We start from the raw sequence: 20,104 nt of genomic DNA on the forward strand, positions 1-20,104 counted from the left end.
GGTGGAAACATCATGCTATGGGGCTGTTTGTCTGCCAAGGGGACAGGACGACTGATCCGTGTTAAGGACAGAATGAATGGGGCCATGTATCGTGAGATTTTGAGCCAAAACCTCCTTCCATCAGTGAGAACTTTGAAGATGAAACGGGGCTGGGTCTTCCAACAATGATCCAAAACACACCGCCCGGGCAACAAAGGAGTGGCTCCGTAAGAAGCATTTGAAAGTCCTGGAGTGGCCTAGCCAGTCTCCAGACCTCAACCCCATAGAAAATCTGTGGCGGGAGTTGAAAGTCCGTGTTGCTCAGCGACAGCCCCAAAACATCACTGCTCTCGAGAAGATCTGCATGGAGGAATGGGCCAAAATACCAGCTACTGTGTGTGCAAACCTGGTAAAGACCTATAGTAAACATTTGACCTCTGTTATTGCCAACAAAGGTTATGTTACAAAGTATTGAGTTGTATTTTTGTTATTGACCAAATACTTATTTTCCACCCTGATTTACGAATAAATTCTTTACAAATCCTACCATGTGGATTCATGTTTTTTTTTCACATTCTGTCTCTCACAGTTGAAGTGTACCTCTGGTGCAAATTACTGACCTCTGTCATCATTTTAGGTGGGGGAACTTGCACAATCGGTGGCTGACTAAATACTTTTTTTGCCCCACTGTATATATATATATATATATATATATATATGACATTTGACAAAATGCTGATGACCATATTAATAGATGTGTTTTTTCTTATTTATGTAGTTCCTTGTACACCTATAGCTGCCCATACATGTGCCCCCAACATTTGCGCTATGGCACTGACAGGAACTCATTTGCATTTTTCATCCTACACACCCCAAAGCTCTATTTCTCTTCTGTCATGATGCCCTGCATACTCGTCATCCAACACAGAGAAGAAGTCTGGAGAGCTTAATTGGAGAAAAATGACATCCCTAGACTTCCCCAGCTTAACACTTCATAAATTACATGCTTCTGCTAATAGCATTACAGTGACTTCACGGAGGAACCCAGTTCTGGTCTGCATGCTAAATCCTAATATGCCAAATCATAAGACATATGAAATTTTAAAATAAACAAAATTGTCGTCCTCTGGGGATTCTAATCAGAAAGGTAGTAATGAGCATATCAAGGTGTAAACCAGCTCTTATAGCATGGTTTCATTTAAATGCAGGGGGAAGTGGGGACAGAGAACTGTTGCTTGTTTTCTTTTGGCCACACACCCAGCTCAGCTTGCAGATGATTTTGCCCTTATGCATGCAAACAGACACGGGTGGCAAAGATGAAATGTATCTGCATTCACTTATCTAACACAATCCTCAAATCGCTTATTTGTGTTTCTAAGCTCTGGGAAGACCTTTGAAATTTACTCTTCTGCTGCATATTTTCAAAAATACACATTCACAATTGTAGACCCTTGTTCAGTGAATAGCATATTACCTCTCTCTATTAGTATTTTTCAAATGTAATGAGACTGAAGGAAACTTTTCTTTCTTGACAGACTGCTGAAATGTATCCTCAAGCCTCTCATGGCAGTAATAGGATTTTACACCTGGGAATTGAGGGCTCCTCTCAACTTTATAAATCGCTGTCAGAACAAGCACCGGGTCACAACAAGAGCAGAGAGGAAGGAAATGAGCAGCAGCATTTTTTTGAGGGAGTGGTGTTAAGGTTTGAGGAAATGAAGAAAGCAAGGGCATAGGACCTGCATGGTGAAAAAGGTGTTGTTAGACCACTGAGGTGCTGTGTGAATAGCCTTACGGTGGGGGAAGATGACTATTGAGAGAACAGGGGAGTCAGCCCCACTAAAAGTACTGTGGTTGAGCTAAGGGTAAACGCGTGAAATGGGCAAAATAATAAGTGTGAACCGTTTCAGGGGTAATGGACAAGGAGTGTGGATGAACGATGTAATAAAAACAAACACAATTTCTGTTTTTGTTTCTCCTACCTGCCAGGTCATCATCCGGCCACCATCCCAGCTCACACGCCTTGCAGGTAAATTCATCCTGGACATATTCGTTATCCTTGCATGTGGTGCAAATCCAGCAGCAGCTCACCTCACCCTTCCTAATCACCTGCACGCAGAGAAACAACACACAGTCAACAACATGCCAAAGAAAGCTCGGTAGCAAGTCACTACACTGAGCCGTGGAAAGCACATCTCACCTTAAGCAACCTAAATAATTAATCAGCACAGAGGGGATATCAAAATGAGGATTTGTTTGTGCGTTTTTTGAGCCCCAGACAGAGTGTTTAGAAAACAAGGCCGGCTGCTTTTACATTCTGCTCCCAAAGAAGCTGTTACCAGCACTGTGATATGTAAAGCAGGGTGATAAGTGGGGCACGAAACAAAGCAGATAGAGGGGGGAAGCATGAGCAGCTAGGAGAGAGGATGCACCCTCCCTCGGGGCAACTCGGTGCATAGCCAGTCTGAAAACAATTGTCCCCAAATGAAGGAAATGAGGGCATTTATTCAGCCTGTGCTCAAAACCAGTTTTATTGCTTACTGTCCCAAACGGTCCATCTCCTCACTCAGGTAGAGTGCAAGTCCCGTGAGTTTATGGTGCAAACCTAAACTTTTTATGTGACATCAGAACTTATCTGTGTTTGTCATATTTACATAGACTTCTCTTTTCCTTCATTATCCCTTCTTTAAATCATTTGTAATGGGAGGAGGATTTAAAAATGTAGGACAGTGTAGCATCAGCAGTCTTCTTGCCAGCATGTGATTTAAGCAAATAAAGGATTAAGATTCACTGCAAGAAAAATCAATGACATATTTACTGGGAACAGATGTACAGTAAGGGCACCGGTTCAGCTCTTAAAACATTTCTCTTTTTAATTACAGTAGAGATTAATTGGAAAGTTAGACATTTGTGGTTCCCCCAATGCTTAATCCTAATGATTATATTGATGTCTTTACTTGACCTCCTCCATTTCCATCCCGATGGGACATTGCATGCCCACATGATTAATCCTAATTTGCGATAGAAAAAAAAGATTATCACGGTAGATTACATTCTGCTTGTAAATCTCAAAATTCCATTAAACACAGAGACCTTTCTTTCAAACTCAAACATCACTTCCCCATAACTGTACTGCAGAAACAACAAAGAAAACATACTGCATTTGGAATTTAGAAAATGGCAAATGGTTGTGCCCTTTAAGATCTGCATGCACTTTTTTTTGTTACCAGTGTAGCAAGTAGCAAAAGAAATTTAATTACACCTTCCAAATTTAATTACTAGGTCCTGCAATCTGTGAGGCAGCAAAATATTCCATATTATTCATCTCCAAGAGACGGAAGGAGCATAATCAAACCAAGAGAGAGAACTAGAAGTGCATACTAAAATTTGGAAATAGCCAGAAGAAGCAAAAGGGATCATAAAAGAGTAAATATCGACCCAAGTGAGTATGTCCATTTTAAATATTGATATAAAAGCGTTGAGTTAGTGTGGGAAATTACATTAGGTTTCAAATGTGCCTGTATTTACCTTGACAATTTTGTGTTACAGTGGATGACGTACAAGAGGACACGTCAACGTGAAGATTCTGGTATACGGGAGGGCAGAATGCTTTTAATTGCTGTCCATTTGATTTTATATCCACATAATAAGCAGAACAACTCAAAAGTGGAAACATGTGGTAAAGAGGAAACTGCACTACCTACACAAAGAAGGGTATTATCAGCATACAATGATAATCTCTGATTTTCCGATCCAGTGTTTTGAGGAAGAGAAAGAATAGTATTGTTAAAAGGGGTCAACTCTAGTTGATCCCTATACACAGAGAATAACTATTTCCTGTGCTGAACACTGACAATTTGTCTATAAGTGCTTTATCATAATGATGAATCGTATTCTCCAGCCAGTCTGTATCTGTACCAATATTGTCCCAGTCTGACAAGCAGGAATATTCACCCTCTGCCACAAAATGATGTGTGATAGATTAACACGTTTTAATAAAATTGATTTAATCAGTGTGGATCACCTTCATTCGGTGTACCTCTAATAAAGTAGCAAGCAAGTAGACTGACTCGGATTCATTATCAGACAGAGAAGGCAGATTGAGTTCTTGAAGAAAATGCAAACATTTTGAATGCTGCACTGTGTATTACAAGAGTCTATAAAACTAAGAAGTGTTTAAAAAGCAATGATACTGGAGTATTCTTTACAGTTTTTCAGCCTTCAAGCTGATAGAGGACTGTGTCTGGGTCTTTTAAAGCTTTACGTTCTTCCGGCTTTGTGAAATAAGAACACCTTTATGCATTGCAACAAAGAGTTAAGTTATTCTTTCCTGTAAAGCCTCAGAGAATCCGACTTCTTGTTGTGCCTGAAGCTGGATCAAAGTATTTTCCAGCTCAGTTATCCTGCTAAGTCTATTTTTATTAAGGCGAGGTAAAAACAAGATTGAGAAATCCATAGGACAGCCCTTTACGTCATCGCATAAAGCTCTGGTTGTCAACTAAACCTCAGCTAAATTCTATAAAGGCTTCTTAATTGTTCTTTGTCTTCTAAAACGTGAAAAATTTTGCATTTTTCTCAAACATTAAATGATTATTAGGTCGCTCTGGAAGAGTGTGAAATGTGCCGAGATGATATCTCAGAGAAGGATAAGGATGAGTTCGTATGGGAATTTACTTTAAGGAGGATCTGAATCCCTACCTTTATCTGTCCTTTGGAACAGGGCTCACTACAGACTGAGCGAACCATGTCGCTGCTGTTCATCCACAGTTTGTTGTCATCGATGCTCAAGATGCCCTCGCTCCACGACCCCACGTTTATGTAGTCATAGCGATCATCACCCACGCTCTGTAAATTCATGATGTCATACCTGGATGTTTGAGGAGAGACGGAGGACTGCGTATTAACACACTTATTAAGTGAGAAAGGGAAGGATTTGAGAGGGAGTGGGAAAGGAGAGAATCAGAGTGAAAGGTAATTTAATGATAACAACTCCACAGCTTAAGCCTTTCCTCTTATCTGAAGCCGCAAACTGCTTACAACTCTGTTATGTGACATCAAGCGCTCATACCAGTGCACAGTGTGCCCTCATTTTTATACTGAACCAGGATGCGCTGCACCTAACCTCCAGCTGACAGAGGAATGACACGGCTGTGTTTTCTGACTGTCAAATGTTGTCCGTTGGACTGTAAAGACATGAAAGTGACTGCCGCAGTGGACAATCCACTAAATCTGTTCCAGTCCAGACTAATTACATCCTCTCATGCTCAAGACTGGGACACACATGTGTGCTAATGAGTTGGAGAGTGGGAGAAGGGGAAATGCACTTTGTGGCCCAGATGGTGATATCAAATCTCTATTTTCATTTCTTGGCTTTTCTTAATTTTTTATTAGCTTCTTCTTCCTCTTACCTTCCTGGGGTGTCTCCATTTTCGTCAAAGTAAATCTCCTCTCCCGAGACTCCTCTGAAGGATGTTTTGAGCAGGTAGTCCAGAAGCTTGCTGCCATCAATGGGATCCATCGCCTCACAGAGCCCTGTCTGTCCCGGACATAGCTCCTTGTGCATATCATGAAGGCCATGAGCCATGGCGTAGATGGCATTGATGACAAAGCCCATCTTACTATCCTGCACATAGTTCTCTTGCAGACTTTCATTTCCTGTTAGAGATGAAAGAAGAGGTCGTCACACAGTCGAAAGAATTCCGAACCGCAAGTGTAGAAAATCTGCTTCAAGGCAGAAAGAGAGATAGAGAAATTAACTGTACAACTCAAATCACCGTGTTAACCTCAAATTCATTTTTTTTAGTTCTGTCAATCTCTTCCCCTCTTCTTAACCTTGATCACAAAGGGCAGAAGATTAAAAAAAACATTAATAAGGAAGACTTTTAAATGCATGCCTGCAACTATTCCTTAAACTATTTTTTTGTGCTGCTGTATTAAAAGATTTATTACTCTGTGTGAATGACAGCATTAGAAGTATGATGAAATTCGAAGAACACATGAAGAATATAGAAACAAAGACAACTCTTTTTTTGTGCAGCAACAAAATATATTAGCATTGATGCCCAAAAGCTCAATAGGAAACAGATGAGGAGAACAGCCAGTGCCTGGGAAAATCCTCACTGTTTGTGCAAGCTGTACTTCAGTCATCTAAAGGCACTGTCCCACAGTCACAGTGTTTGGCAGAAGGGGGGGGGATAGATCTCTTCAAAACTACATTTATTGTTGCCTCCTTTGACAGTGCATTTAAAATACTGATATGTTTTGCTTGTGATATCAACATGCACGCACAGTGGGGGGGAAAGGGATGCAACTTCTCACCATACAACATATTTTTCAGGTGTTTGTGTCAGCAGCGTGTGCTGAGTGAGCCATTCCTTTGTGCAGCTTTCCAACGTATATGTCAACTTTTGTTTTCTTTCCTTTTCCTCGTACAGACCAAACAAGCAAGTGCTTTGAATCAGAGTTTGACTGATGAATTTCGCACTCTAAGCCTGCCAGGATGAAGACATCTACCCATCTACTTTATTTGACTAAATCGCAGATATTACAGAGAGCGCTGGGTTTAAAAAAGCATCAGTCAAACTCATCCTGTCTTGGAGGAGTCAAATGCAAACAAAGTGCAGATGAAATTCAGACAGTTGTTGTAATAATCGTGTCTAGAAAGATACACTTACCACCTCGAAGATCTATGGAACATAAGAGGTTTGTAAACGTGTGATACAAAGTAGAAAAGCGTCCATAACCTTACAGCTCTGAGTGTCATCACAAACCACTAGTTGATTTTTATTGATCGTTTGAATTTAGAAGCATGCTGACCAATTCGTCTTAATGCCATTCTGCAGGGTGGATTTGTTTGGAGCAGTTTTTGAATTGTGGTTGAAAAGCTATCAACAAGTCAAGAACACAATTTACCATGATCACCTTTTGCGAGCAAAGGGAGAGAATATTCATGGAGGAAAACACAGGGGGGGAAAAACAAATCACAGGTTTTATTAATATTCATGAGTTCTGTTCTCATATTCATGATCATATTTAACCCTCTGGTCAGAAGAAAAGAAGACGGTGCCTGAAGAACTAAACTCTGTGACTAGTCATTTGTTTGAAAAATATCCACTCCTACTTATGAACGTCAAAAATGTGAATATTTTGTTATGTCCTACCGGAGCAGACTTTTTTGTAGTTCTTCTTTTCTTGGGTATGGCCTGGGAGGCGGCACTGAAAACGATACTGCCAGAACTCTGGGAACCAAGGGTTCCTGGTATTGCTGTCCAGACGCAGCTTTAGGTAATAGTCGTCAAAGGACTTGACCACCGCTGATTGGAGCTTCATTGTGATGCCTCCCTCTGCTTCCTGCTCATAACCCTCCACAACTTCGTAACGGTCTGCCCATCCATCGCTACAGACAGACAGAAGAAAAAGAGGAGACTATGATCTTATGGTCAAAGGGTGGACAATAAAAGACTAGAAGATAAAGAAGATTCGAGGAAGGACAAAACATCATAATAATAAGAGGTACTGTTAGACACTGATGATGTTCTGTGCATAGTTGTTTTATAAAGGATTGTTGAATATTTTAATTAGTACTCAACTATTAATTCAGACTGACAAACCCAAAAAGCTGTTAACAAAAGCTGCTTTGTTCATTCATTCAACACGATGTAAACAACGAGGGTTTGAGACACTTGCTGAATGGATGGATGTCAGAGACCAAGTAGTAAAAAAAGTTACATTTAATTTGATTTAATTAAAAAAATAAACTATTATTAATAATATTATCGTAAGGTAAACTTTAGTGTCCTGTTTCTTTCAACTGACATGAACTACATGAACTTAGTAGAAGGTTTCACATTAAGGCTATAAAATAAATCATCAAACTCATACATCATCAATCAACCATAGGGTTAGTTCAGGTAGGCCACAAGGTCAAAGGGCATAGCAGATCAGCTGATCTTAATGTCAGCCCCTATCAGCTGATGGCTCAGCTCATTCCTTTGCACGTGCTCCATGAATACCCAGCTAGGAAATCTCATAAAAGCATTTAAATTGCTTTAACCTGCCTACAGTTGCTGGATATCTTGCAACCTTCACTCCAGCGTCTTCTTCTCCGATCACATGTATCACGCTGTATCTTTTGCTACTGTTGCCTGCTATGTTTTTTTATGAAAAGCCGTGTTGCTGCTCAAGCTTTACATGTATGTGTCTGCGAAGGTGGTGGGGTCCCAAAACAGAGCCTTAACTCCAAATATAGTGAGGAAATATTTTACTGTGATCAAAGGCTGTACATGCATTTTAGTTGCAGATGTGTCTGACCGTGTTTTAAAATGAATTAGAAAGTGGTTGACAGGCCAGCTGTCATCCTGTGGTGGGACTCATTTGTCTTACAGGCTGTAAATTGAGTATCACTGTACGAGAGGACAGATTGTTCGCTTTAATCATAATCACATTAGTCAGGAGAGGATAGGTGTTTAGCACAAGCACAAAGATATTAGTTACACCAAATCTTTAAACTGAAGCACTGTGCTAAATCACTGTTATCATTGTCCACATCATTAACTTTTAACAATGAAACTTCTCTCAGAGCCAAAGTACATTTTTATTACCTTAATAAAAGTGTTTTTAAAGACACAGAAAAATAATGAGGCTTATGGTGGCTGGTATGCTATTAATACTGGAGGCCTAACTAGCAACAAAGCAGTGTTAAACTTCAGCAGTGGTCCAAATCTTATGGATTTCTCTGCTTGGGCTGTAGAATAAGTATCCTTTAACAAAGCAAAAACAATGACAGAAGAGTATCATAGCACAAGTAAAAACTTAAAGTCAGGCGTTGCTTTTATTTAAATAATATTCCATCACAAGTAGGTAGACTGCAGCCTCGGCTCTTGTGCAGCGCTAAATTAGCATGGCGGCTTGGGGACTTATCTCACGTCCCCTGCAGCAAACCTCAATTTAAGAAGACCGTAATCATCTCAGCAATAGTGCCTCAACAATAAATGCAGACTTTACACAATCAAGTCAGCTTGCCTGTTTGTTTACTTTTGTAACCCTGTGCGCCAGAATTTCTAGCCTACTGAGCTAATTTGATTTGGGCTCTAAGAGAGATGGAAAACACCAGTGATGGGGACACTGAAAAAACAAATTAACAGATAAATAACACCACAATGAACTTGCTCTTTCTCTCTGTCCCATTAAAAGCTTCCAGCAGCACTGCTCTTCAGCTTTTACTCTCTTTTACACTCTTCTACACTTTTATGTGGGATTCAGTCTACTGCCTCAACGTACCTTCGCTATAGACAGCTACACGCCAATTAGATATGATTCACCGCGGAACCAATTAGGCACCTCACACACAGGATGCGCTGGGTGATGGATAAGGACGTGTGCCTGTTCATGTAGGTGCAGGTCGAAGTCTCTGACCTTTTCCTCAACAATTACTGCCAGTCAAGAAAAAGGAGACATTGAAACTAATTTGTGAGAATTTATGGTTGAGCTATTCCACCCTTCTCGTGGTAAAATCCACGTGGGTTCCTTCAGCCTGCAGGAAACTAAAAAAACATCCTAAAAATAAACCCCATGTAATCCAGACGTTGTTAAAGTAGCTCCAGCTGACTTTAAAGGTTGATGTTCAACCTTTCGATCCCATCACCTCTCTACAGCCTTTGTGTCCTAAAAGAAAACCACACCATGATCAACTTACTGACCAGGAGCTGGAAACTCAAAGAATTATGATGGAATGATAATCGATTGATTAATCAATCCTATGACTACTCAACTGGCACATTCAGCGCCAGGTGATGTGTAACCATACTGATAAAAATAAAAGGCATTTTATATGCACAGTATGATGAAGCATTGTGCAATGGGTGTATGCTCTTGAATTACAAAATTCGTAGTCCAGGGGATAAAAAAACAATTAAAACTTAATGAATAAATAACTAACTGTTGTTGTTGCTTGCGCAAGATAAGTTCCCAAGTTTCACAGCCTAAGGGAAAATAACGTGTTGAAGTCTGATACTAATTCTTTTGTACTGCTTGCCAAACAGCAGAAGGGTGAACAGGCTGTGACTGGGCTGGATATTGTCTTTTAATATAATTTGGGCCCTGCACCTTGACGATGTCGCTGATGCTCAGTCGATGAGTACTGGCGATGTTCTGCTTTAATCACCTGCTGCAGAGGCTTGGGGGTTTTCTTTCCTTACAACACAATCCAAACAGTTCTGAGAGTTCTGGGTTGGATAAATGGTCCCGTCCAAAAACCTGCCCAGTCTTGGGCAAGAAGGCTCAAATAAGAAAAGGGCATAATAGCGCCAGTCTATATAAGAGGTGAAATGAGAAGATAAATAAGGTATATTCAATACTTTCAAATGATAGTTAATAATTTAATATTATGCTAATATTCCTCAGTACCATCTTTGCAATAATGTGCATGCTGTAGGTTTGTAGGTTACTTTAATTGTTTATTTTTAGGCAAGAAACCTCCAGAAGTACTGTACATTACAGCACTCCATTCCAAAGCCTGATGTTGAAACACAACAAAAAGGTCTTTGTGGACTTTTCTCCCCGTGACTGCGTGCGTTCCCTCCTTTTACTCCGGCTTCCTCCCACAGCCCAAAAACATGCATGTCAGGTTAAGTGTCAATTCTAAATTGGCTGTAGGTGTGAATATGAGCGTGAATGGTTGGCTGTCTCCATGTGTGAGCCCCGTGATAGACTGACAACCTGTCCAAGGTGTACTCCCACCTCTCACCCCAAGACAGCTTGGCTAGTCTCCAGCACCACGACCCTGAAACTGATGAACATAAGAAGATGGATGGATGGATTCCAATTCAGCAGCTTTGGAAAATGTAAATGTAAAAAAAAAAAAAAGTTAGAAAAGCTTTTCTCATCTTGTTTGGCTCCCTGACTTTAATCGCTGGTCATTTTTCTTTTTGTTTAAGAACAGCTCAGTCAGTGCCATTCAAGTATGCTTTAGTCAGAGTGGTGTATCTAGGAAGAACAGGTTTGCATATTTGCATAATTAATTAATCAATTTGATATCAATTGTATTGACATATTGCAATGTATGATAGGTTGACAAAGGTATGCTTTATGTAGCATTTTTTTGATAGCTTGTAATGAATGTTGTTCTCCAAGGCTCCAAAATTCATTAAAAATCCTCTGCTGCATGCAGCTAATATTGCTAAAGACAGCAACAGTGTTAGGTAATTGTGAGTGGGCAAAATAACACAACATAACATCTGTTTTATGTGGGTAACTACTGCAGTATATATTTGCCTAACATGTTTCAACATGTTTACAGTATTTTCTGTCGTATATTTGGAGATCATAATTCAGCTGACTCATTATTTTCTTCCTTGTAATTAAGTCAAGAGTTGGAGAAACGTGAACTGCATTAGTCCTGGTCACGTTTACTTCATTTAGTCTAAGTGAATACAGTCCTTGTCCTTTACCCTCCATTTCAGTACATGTAGTACAGGGAGAGGCACAAAGACTCATACACTAGCCTGCATATTTCCATTTCGATGTTCCGAGTCACACATACGTTGCAGGCTAACTGCATTTAACGCGTCCTAATGTGGTCAGTACACTTCAGGTTTTATGCGAGAGAAAAGCCGACTGTTCGCGGATAAAAAGACAGGAGGGGCGTAGAAGAAGAGATAGATGGAGAGACAGAAGTGCTGTTCAACACGCGACATGAATAATGCACAACGCGCAGAAGACGTGCTCGACTGTTTCTCACAGTGGAGTTTGTGATGAGGTAAAATGACATTCTCTTTTCTCGCTCGCCTCTCTCAGGATGGCGTCGTCTGGCAGGGCTCCAAACAGCTCATCAAAACTCTCGGGCCACCAGAGGGATGCCTAATGGGACCAAATCTGATTTAATGTCACCTCAGTGTTCACACCGCATATCGGAAGGCCCATTATTACATAACCTGGGTTAGATATACTACAGGAACACCTGTTTAAGTAGATTAAGGAGTCGCTGTTGTTCAAGAGCGTTAGTTTTGCAGTTTTCCCACTAAGCGCCAGTAAGAACGAACACAGACTAACACGTTTATAAAGTATTGCAAAATAATTCTTGGCTGATGAAATAATATTAATAATAATACCTGAAAAGCGTCTATTTCACCATCCATAAATGATCCATGTGACTCTTTCAGAGGTGATCGTATGGGCGAATTCTGATCTCCTACCTTCATGGCTGAGGCGTGTGCAAGATAAGAAAAGAACTGAAGATGAACCATGGACAACATTGTAAATAGCATTATGGTGATATTAAGCAGTTATGATGTGAGTCTTTATTCGTGTATCTCTTTTTGTCTCTTTACAAAGCAGCCACCGGAAACCTGTCCAAGAAATATTAATCCACATCCATGATTTGTTAAAGAATTAGAACAAACTGGGAAGGCACTGGGCTTAATATTTGAGTTCAAAGTCAGTGATTATGGCAAAATAAGCTGCCGATTTTCTATATTGGATCAGTTATGATGTTATGTAAAAGTAATTAAAAGAATTTGGAACTAAATTCCAAATCTGACAGGAAGCCAGACTCGAAAAAAAAAATCGAGATAATGATTTGAAAAAAGCTGTAGGATCTAAGATTAAGATGCTTAGAGGTTTCACAGTGTTATAGTGATATAAGATTACACTGATGCTCATCTTATAGGCAGGACTTGATAAACACCGCTCTATCGTGTGGTCCATGAGTGTATGTCTACGTTCACAGATCAATAAAAGCTTTTAGAATAAAATAATAAAATTTCACTTCCCCTTTATTCCATACTTCCCCCCAAAAAATCTACTGAAATCTAATAAATCTAAGTAGGTATTTATCTCGGCGAGTAAAGTCAGCAAGCTGCTATCCCTTCAACGGCATATGCTTAGCATTAAGACGAGCGCATTTTGATAACATACTAAGGCTCGATGATGTGTGGCATTGTTTAGAGGAGCACAGTGTGTCGACAGCTGTATAATTAATAGAAGTGTACACAACAGAGAGCAGACCGAGAGCTCCGTTCGCTCTGCCGGATGATCTAGTTCCAGTTTGATAGCACATTTGTATATTTATGAAGGCATGAATTAATTGGCAGGGCAGAGATTTAATCACATGCACTGTTTCCCCTGGAGGATGAATGAGAAGAGTTACTTTAAAAAGAAGAAGGGGGGATAGGGGAGTCAAGAGTTTCCTAATTGCTCTGTACAAAAAGTTCAGTTAGTTAATAGAAAAAAAAAACTTTTAATCTGTCTGCTTCACACAAATTTAAAATGCCAACGTTTATTTGTTCTAAAAGTAATAAAAGTAAATAAAATTGTCTTTTTAATGTTTCATCGTCATGTTAAACCCACATGTTTGAACATTTGTGTTTATGGGCATATTGCATTTCCAAGCTAATCTAAATGCTTGCCTTACACTAACCCTAATTTCTCCACCCTAATAGCCCCTTAAGGTGTAGCAGAGGATGATGGACAAAAGTTCTCACTTTCAAGGCTTAAACCTCATACTGTTTCTCTTTTGTATCTTATTTTGGTGTCATTTATCTTTTTGCACATTCTCCAGTTAAATTTAGTGATCCACATACAAGTGAATGCAATTTTTGTGCTTAGCATTGGAAATAGTGTAATTACAACGCCTCATTTCTTTTGGTTTGAAAATGGGAAATGGGTACAAAGTTGTATTGAATCAGACAAACACGGAAAGGCAAAAATATACTTTTTCATATTTATCTAATTTTAACGAGCTTGTGAGTAAGTAGTTGGTATGACAACCTTTGTTCTTCAGCACAGCCTGAACTCTCCTAGGCAAACGTTCTTGTCATTTCTTTGAATAGTTTTCAGGAATTGTACTTCAGGCTTCTTGAAGGACATTCAAAGCATTTTGAAGTCATAAAGAAGTCAACATCCCAAAAAAAACAACAACTTTAAAAGCCCTTCAGGAGTGCTGGAGAACTTACTGGAGAACTAGTATATACTGCAGTATACTACTACTGCAACCAAAAACCTCAAGACCCCTAAATGAAATGAAAACTGATGAAATAAACTGCACCCAAGCGTCTCAGCCTGTAAATAACAGCTATTCATGAAACTCTTTACAATTTCTAAACTCAAGGACAACCAAGCCGATGGACATACAGGCTAGTAACATACCTCCGCACCATACCATAAAAACGCATGCTGAGATGTTACAAATAACCCAGCAGCTTATTATCCTTACAAGGACTTTTGTTATGGTGACTGATAGCATAGTACAGCGTTTCTATTACAAACCTCACCTGAATAAAAACACAAGCATCACATGTTATAAGGTGAACATATGACTTGTAGGAAAGTAGTGAACACACTGAGTCAAAACATAATGAATTTAAGTATACCAACAAATAAAAAAAGAGTCTCATATATTTTCTTAAGAGCAGTATTTAAGTAAATGTTTTATACATTTTCAATGCTGCTATCTTTGCTTTTTTTTCAGGTCTCAGTTCTCCATCTTCATCCCGATCCCACAACACTCTTAATTAATTTGAAACTGTTCAGGCGGATGAAGATCTCATCACACCAACGCTGGTCTTCTCAGCTAAGCACTAATCCTCTGTCTACCGAATTCTGTCTCCCCGCTCTTCCGTTCTCCTCCTTTTCTCTTATTTCTCTCAATCTGCGTTCTTCTGAGTTAAAACAGAAGCGGTGGCTTGTTAGCTACTTGGCGGTATAACAGCGAGACGCAGAGGCCCTGGGTTTGCTGGGAAGCCTTTAAAGCCTATCCAGGCTGCTTTTATTTATTCATCATGCTCCAGTTTGAGTTGGGAGATCACTGTCCTCCACAATGACAGGAAACACTGCTGGGAAAAAATAGCGTTTGCTTTTTACTGCCAAGAGACGTCAGTTCAATAAAAAATCTCATCACAAAAATCTCAATGATATTTTATGAATACTTGATAAAGTTAATGCAGAATTTCTATTAAAGTGCGAGGAGAATGCTCCTTTAGATGTTTTTCTTTCCATTCTCAGCATATTTTGTTACATTATTACTATATAACTATAGGACTTATTAACCAGTATCATTTTGATTAAGGTGTATGTTTGACTTACTTGGGCTTCCTCCCACCGTCCAAAGACATGCAGGTTAATTGATTAATCCAAATTGCCCATAGGTGTAAATGTGGGAGTGAATGTAAGTGCGAATGGTTGTCTGTCCCTGTGTGTTAGCCCTGCGACAGACTGGCAACCTGTCCAGGGTGTACCCCGCCTCTCGCCCTATGACAGCTGGGATAGGCTCCGGCGCCCCCTGCGACCCTGAAAAGGATAAGCGGAAGCGACTGGATGGATGGATGGATGGTGTAAGTTTGAGATTTTTCTTGTACAACTGTACAAGTAACATGTTAGAAAACTATCATGATGCCACATGTACCCCAAAAATCTAATAATGCAATATTTTTGCTTTAAATGTTAACAGAAAGGGCAAAAAGCCTCATTCTCTCCTAAAGACAAACTGTAGCCTTACGTAATATTTATTTACATAATACACTATTTTATGGGGATGGTTTTGTACCATATTAACTGCCCATGAGAAAAGAAATACTGTAAAAGTAATAAATATTTATAGGTTATGGGAAACTAAGCCAGCGAGGTAGGTCTGGATCCATTTGCTTCACAAAGGCCTTTTAGGTAAAAGACTTTTTTTTCTTCTACTCTTTTTTCAATTCACTGCCGATTGCCTCTCCTTTTACTCAGCCCGCTGCTTTACCCAGCCGGGGTTGGGGCGAGCACTATCCGGCGTTACATGAGAATAACTCAGAGCCCAGGATGATGAATTCCAGTCGCTTATTTCATCTGAGAAATAGTCCAATACTTGAGGCAGTCCGACTGGCAGCGATTCTAAAAGGCTGGAAAAACAATGTTTGCTATTTAAATTGCAAACAGTTGTAAAAACATTGCTATTGATTGGTTTCCTTTTTTCTGTGATGTTTTGAGTGGAGGTTCAGATTTTCTGTGGCATCTTTCGCTACTCTGTTGGTCCACTGTTAGCTGTCTGCAGCAGAAAGCTTCTCAGCTTCTACTAATCTGGATCTGACAACTGTGTCCAGATGCAAAGCCCGAGTGCTATTTTTGATCGCTCCAATGTCATTCGCCCGTCGCTGTGCACTTTGGGAGCACCGGGCTTCAATTGCAGAGAGGGAGATGTCCTTGACAAAGTGTGTCTGCTTTCAATTAACATCAGAGGCGTGTTATAAATATTCAAATGGAGCTCATTGTGCTCCCTTGCACAGTGGAACACAAACAGATGTAATCGTGAATTCTGACTCAACTTGAATATACTTTCGGAGCCACAAGTGTTCGCGAGCCAGGCTCCATTACTGAATGATCATCGCCAATGTTTTCTTATCTTATAATTACCATCTTTGTTACTGTTGTTGCTGGGATGAATTTTTCAGATGTCAGCCATATTTTCTGAGAAGGGACTATTGTGCTGTATTCTGTGGAGCCCCCGCTGACAGACTGAGTGACAGATCTGCAGCGAGACGATCATACCAACTCCATCTCGAGGCCAAACAAAATCTCCATGGCGACTGCAGCACAAGCAGCACACGAGCCTTTTGTTCCAGCGGTACTGTAAGCCCCGTTCTCCTAACAAACAAACATACTGCCCTTAATTCATGAAACTCTAAACTTTCCTTAGAGCAGGGGGGTCAGAAAATAGAGGGTCACATCACAGACTGAGGATAATGTGAGAAGGAGGTTTCTCTCCCAGGCCTCGTGTTGCCTTCCACACCTTCTCTCTCTATCTCGAATCTTTGCATTCAGAACTGATTCATCAGTCACGACTTTGCTGGAAACTGGAAGTCTAACAAAAGCACATGAAGCACATCACCAATAAAGAGGAGAATCTAAGATGGTGAAAACACGAATGCAGTACATGAAAAGCACTCTTCTGAAGTGTTGGATTTCAGTTTGAAACCATCACCAAATTGGAAAAAAAGATTTTAACTCCTTAAACTTGATATCCAAAGAGTTTCCTTTACCTTAAACATATTTTTTTTTAAAGATTTGACTCAGTGAGAGCTACTATGGGTTACACCCAAGCAGAATAAATCGGAAATTTAGCCCTAACCCTTTCTGGATCTACAGTTCTGGATGGCAAATATACCCGTTTATTTTGGCGGTGTTTTCAGTGCTATATTGCCAGAGATAACATTGCTCTTCGCTGAAACCCTGCAATTTGCCAAATTACTCGCAAGAAGAAGTCAATAGGCAAAATTCCACATCCTCCACGCTTTCCTTCCTGAGATGTGGAGGAGATGAGAGCCTTAGAGATGATGGAAAAAACACTTTAAATGTGTCCCACCACAACCCCTCTCTCTCAGTCTCTCTGTCTCTCATTCCTGCCTTAAACATTTCATTTATTCCAGCTCAGCGTCCCCTTAAAATGGAACAGGACAGGCAAATGCAGAAATGCATGTGACGCACGCAATACGGGCTTGCAGCTTTCTTCGCACCTCAGTGTCGTCTCAAAAGATGCAGTCATACTGCGTTAATGACCGGTGCCAAGCTATTACAGAGGCAGAACATCCGCATTCCTGTGTCAGTGTCCATTTTGTCAGGAATAAAACACAAACAAGAACTGAGCAGTCAAAATGGGACCCGGACCGAAACTGTGTTTGTAAGACAGGGACAGAAATGAGCGTTACATGTGGAAAAGCAGCTTATGCAAATGATGTTTAGTAATAACAGCATTCAAGCAGCATTAGCGGGAGAGAGAAAACGAATGATGCTAATTGCAAGAGAGCAAGCAGGCAAGCAAATGAGTAGGTGGATGCGCTCCATGCTGCCATTCAGAAACCAAGCACGGTAGGCCTACTGGGGAAGAGACTTTAGAGGCAATGATAATGACACCGTACAGTAAATGTGCATCCAGCTTTCGAACATTTCAGGAACTACAGCTCAGCAGACAGAGCTGAACTGAAATTAACATTCCAGATTCAGAGGTTTCCTGAGACTGTGAGAGAGTCTAATGGTGTTGGCCCCGAGGAGCCCTCAGTTAAACACACACGGCACACAAACACACACACGCTCACTACACTGTCAGATTCGTTAATGATGCATTTCTGTCACATCTGCAATCTGCAACAAATACTGCGAAACATGCTGCTGTGTTATACGGAATATAAGCTTTACAGTAGAATACTGTCAGCTGTTTGGCTGCCATTATGCTGATCCGACTGTAAAATATAACTCAATATAATATATATCGCTCTGTGTAAACTGTAGCAGTATCTGAAAAAGACGAGGATGTCTTTTTCAACTTGTCACATTTTGAGAATAAAGTTGAAATTTGAGGAAAAACGTTGTACTTGTGAGAGTAAAATCCACCTTTAAGATCAAGGCTGGCATGCTTTCTAAAGAATAAAGTGAAGTCAGCTTCAGTTTGCAAAACGCAGACGCTAAAACCAGCGAAGTCAGTGTTACGTGGCTGCAGTTTATTGGACTAATCTATGTGTTGTGGCAACGCCTTCATCCCAGATGCCTCACCTACCTAAACTCTACACCTTCACGGCTAAACAACATGAACAAGTGTCCTATTGTGCATTATGATGCAACCTAGCCTCCCTGTACTACACAAAGATTTAAACATCGATGAGGCCACTCAGGCCACTAATGTCCTGAAAAAGAAGCAATTTGCTTGTTAATAAGAGCAGTTTTAAAGTATAAAATATGATGAACCCACCAGCACAAGGCTTTTTATAAAGGAATGTCATCTTTATTCTGTAATTAGATATTACTCTGAAATTGGTACTTCAACTTTATTTTGAATATATTAACTTTAATCCCTTACTCAATTATTTTACTTCTAATATTTCCCCCGTTTTCCCCTGTTATGCCTTTGTAATCCTACTTAATTCAGCTCTATTGTCAAAAAGCAATTTCCAGTATTTTTACAGCAAATTCCTGACTAACTAATTTAATTAAATGTATATTTTCCATGTAATTTTGTTATGTATGGACAATGTAAAACGTCACATAATACAACTTGGTCAAATCAAATTTACTTGCTTTGATATCCATTCCGACCATACCAAGCACATTTTCCTTAATGAGTTTTTAAATAAATTAAACTTTGATTTGATGTTTTTCAGGTGCGTTTAATAAAAGTTATGACTTCATGTTTATTGAGGGTGCAGAATCATGTTTTTGATTGTGGAAGTTACCACTACAGCTTACATAAAAGTCTACATTTTCAGATGTACTGATGAGAGTTTCCATTACATGATGCTTCACTTTTTCTGTGTTTTTGAAAGCGGGCACTGTGCACATTAAAAGTTAAGAGAGCCTGTTCTCGAGTTAGACAAGAGGCGTAAGCGACTCAGCTGCAGACTTGCAGTTCCATCAGAATTTCCCGGAGCTTTTAAATATATGGGACTGGATAGAAAGGTTCAGTGTACAATGATACGTCCAAATTAGATTAATTCATTTGTCATTTTGTTAATTTACTTGCCATCCTCCAAGGAGTCCTTTGTTTAACATAGATTTGAGTAAATGATGCTGCTGTTTTCCCTGTGAGATCAAAAATGAGAGAAATTACTCAAACTATTGAGAAGCAACAAAAAACTGGACCAGTTGCAGTATTATGATAATAAACTAACGAAGCCTGTTCCCTCTTACATTTAAGTATGTTACCTCTTCTTCTTCTCCTCCCTTATGTGTCTCCATAAACATCTGACTAAGCTGCACTTACTCTTATGCTTTTATATTTCACTCTGTCTCATCTTCTGCGGAACATATTATTACCTAATAGAAGAGAAGAAATTTGAAATGTACTTGAAACACAACAAGAAGATGGACATCAGTGTTTTCTTGATTGGAATGAAGTAGATAATCTATGTTGCCACTGTGCCTCGGCAGCTCCCTGACAGAATATATGGATGGAATAAATATTGTCTCTTTATGCAATGTGTGTGTGTAACATATGCCTGCAGCAACAAAGTAATGGAAGCAAATGATTGGCAAAATCATGATTGACAACAGAGAGAGAAAAACAAGAGGCCCTCTGACTGACTATACGAGAGTGGAGTGGATGTAAAGTGTGGAAGTAATGCAGAGCAGCGACCGCAGATAAGGGATGAAGTGGGTCGAGCACGTC

The 20,104-nt window shown here is 39.8% G+C and overlaps 1 protein-coding gene across 5 annotated transcripts in view; it reads right to left on the reverse strand.

The window, feature by feature from the left end:
* grm1a (glutamate receptor, metabotropic 1a) overlaps positions 1-20,104 on the reverse strand; it is a 35,087-nt gene that overhangs the window by 5,809 nt on the left and 9,174 nt on the right. For 4 of the 5 annotated variants that reach the window (XM_040017261.1, XM_040017259.1, XM_040017260.1 and 1 more), the window contains 5 exons: positions 7,140-7,375; positions 6,892-6,900; positions 5,388-5,634; positions 4,678-4,846; positions 1,962-2,088 (listed from right to left, as the gene is read on the reverse strand). In XM_040017261.1, the coding sequence (XP_039873195.1) occupies positions 1,962-2,088; positions 4,678-4,846; positions 5,388-5,634; positions 6,892-6,900; positions 7,140-7,375 (788 nt within the window). The remainder of the gene's footprint in view (positions 1-1,961; positions 2,089-4,677; positions 4,847-5,387; positions 5,635-6,891; positions 6,901-7,139; positions 7,376-20,104) is intronic. The other variant, XM_040017262.1, reaches the window with a different exon arrangement.

Source organism: Simochromis diagramma, unplaced genomic scaffold, assembly GCF_900408965.1.
Source record: "Simochromis diagramma unplaced genomic scaffold, fSimDia1.1 OVJJ01000802.1, whole genome shotgun sequence".
NCBI lineage: Eukaryota > Metazoa > Chordata > Actinopteri > Cichliformes > Cichlidae > Simochromis > Simochromis diagramma.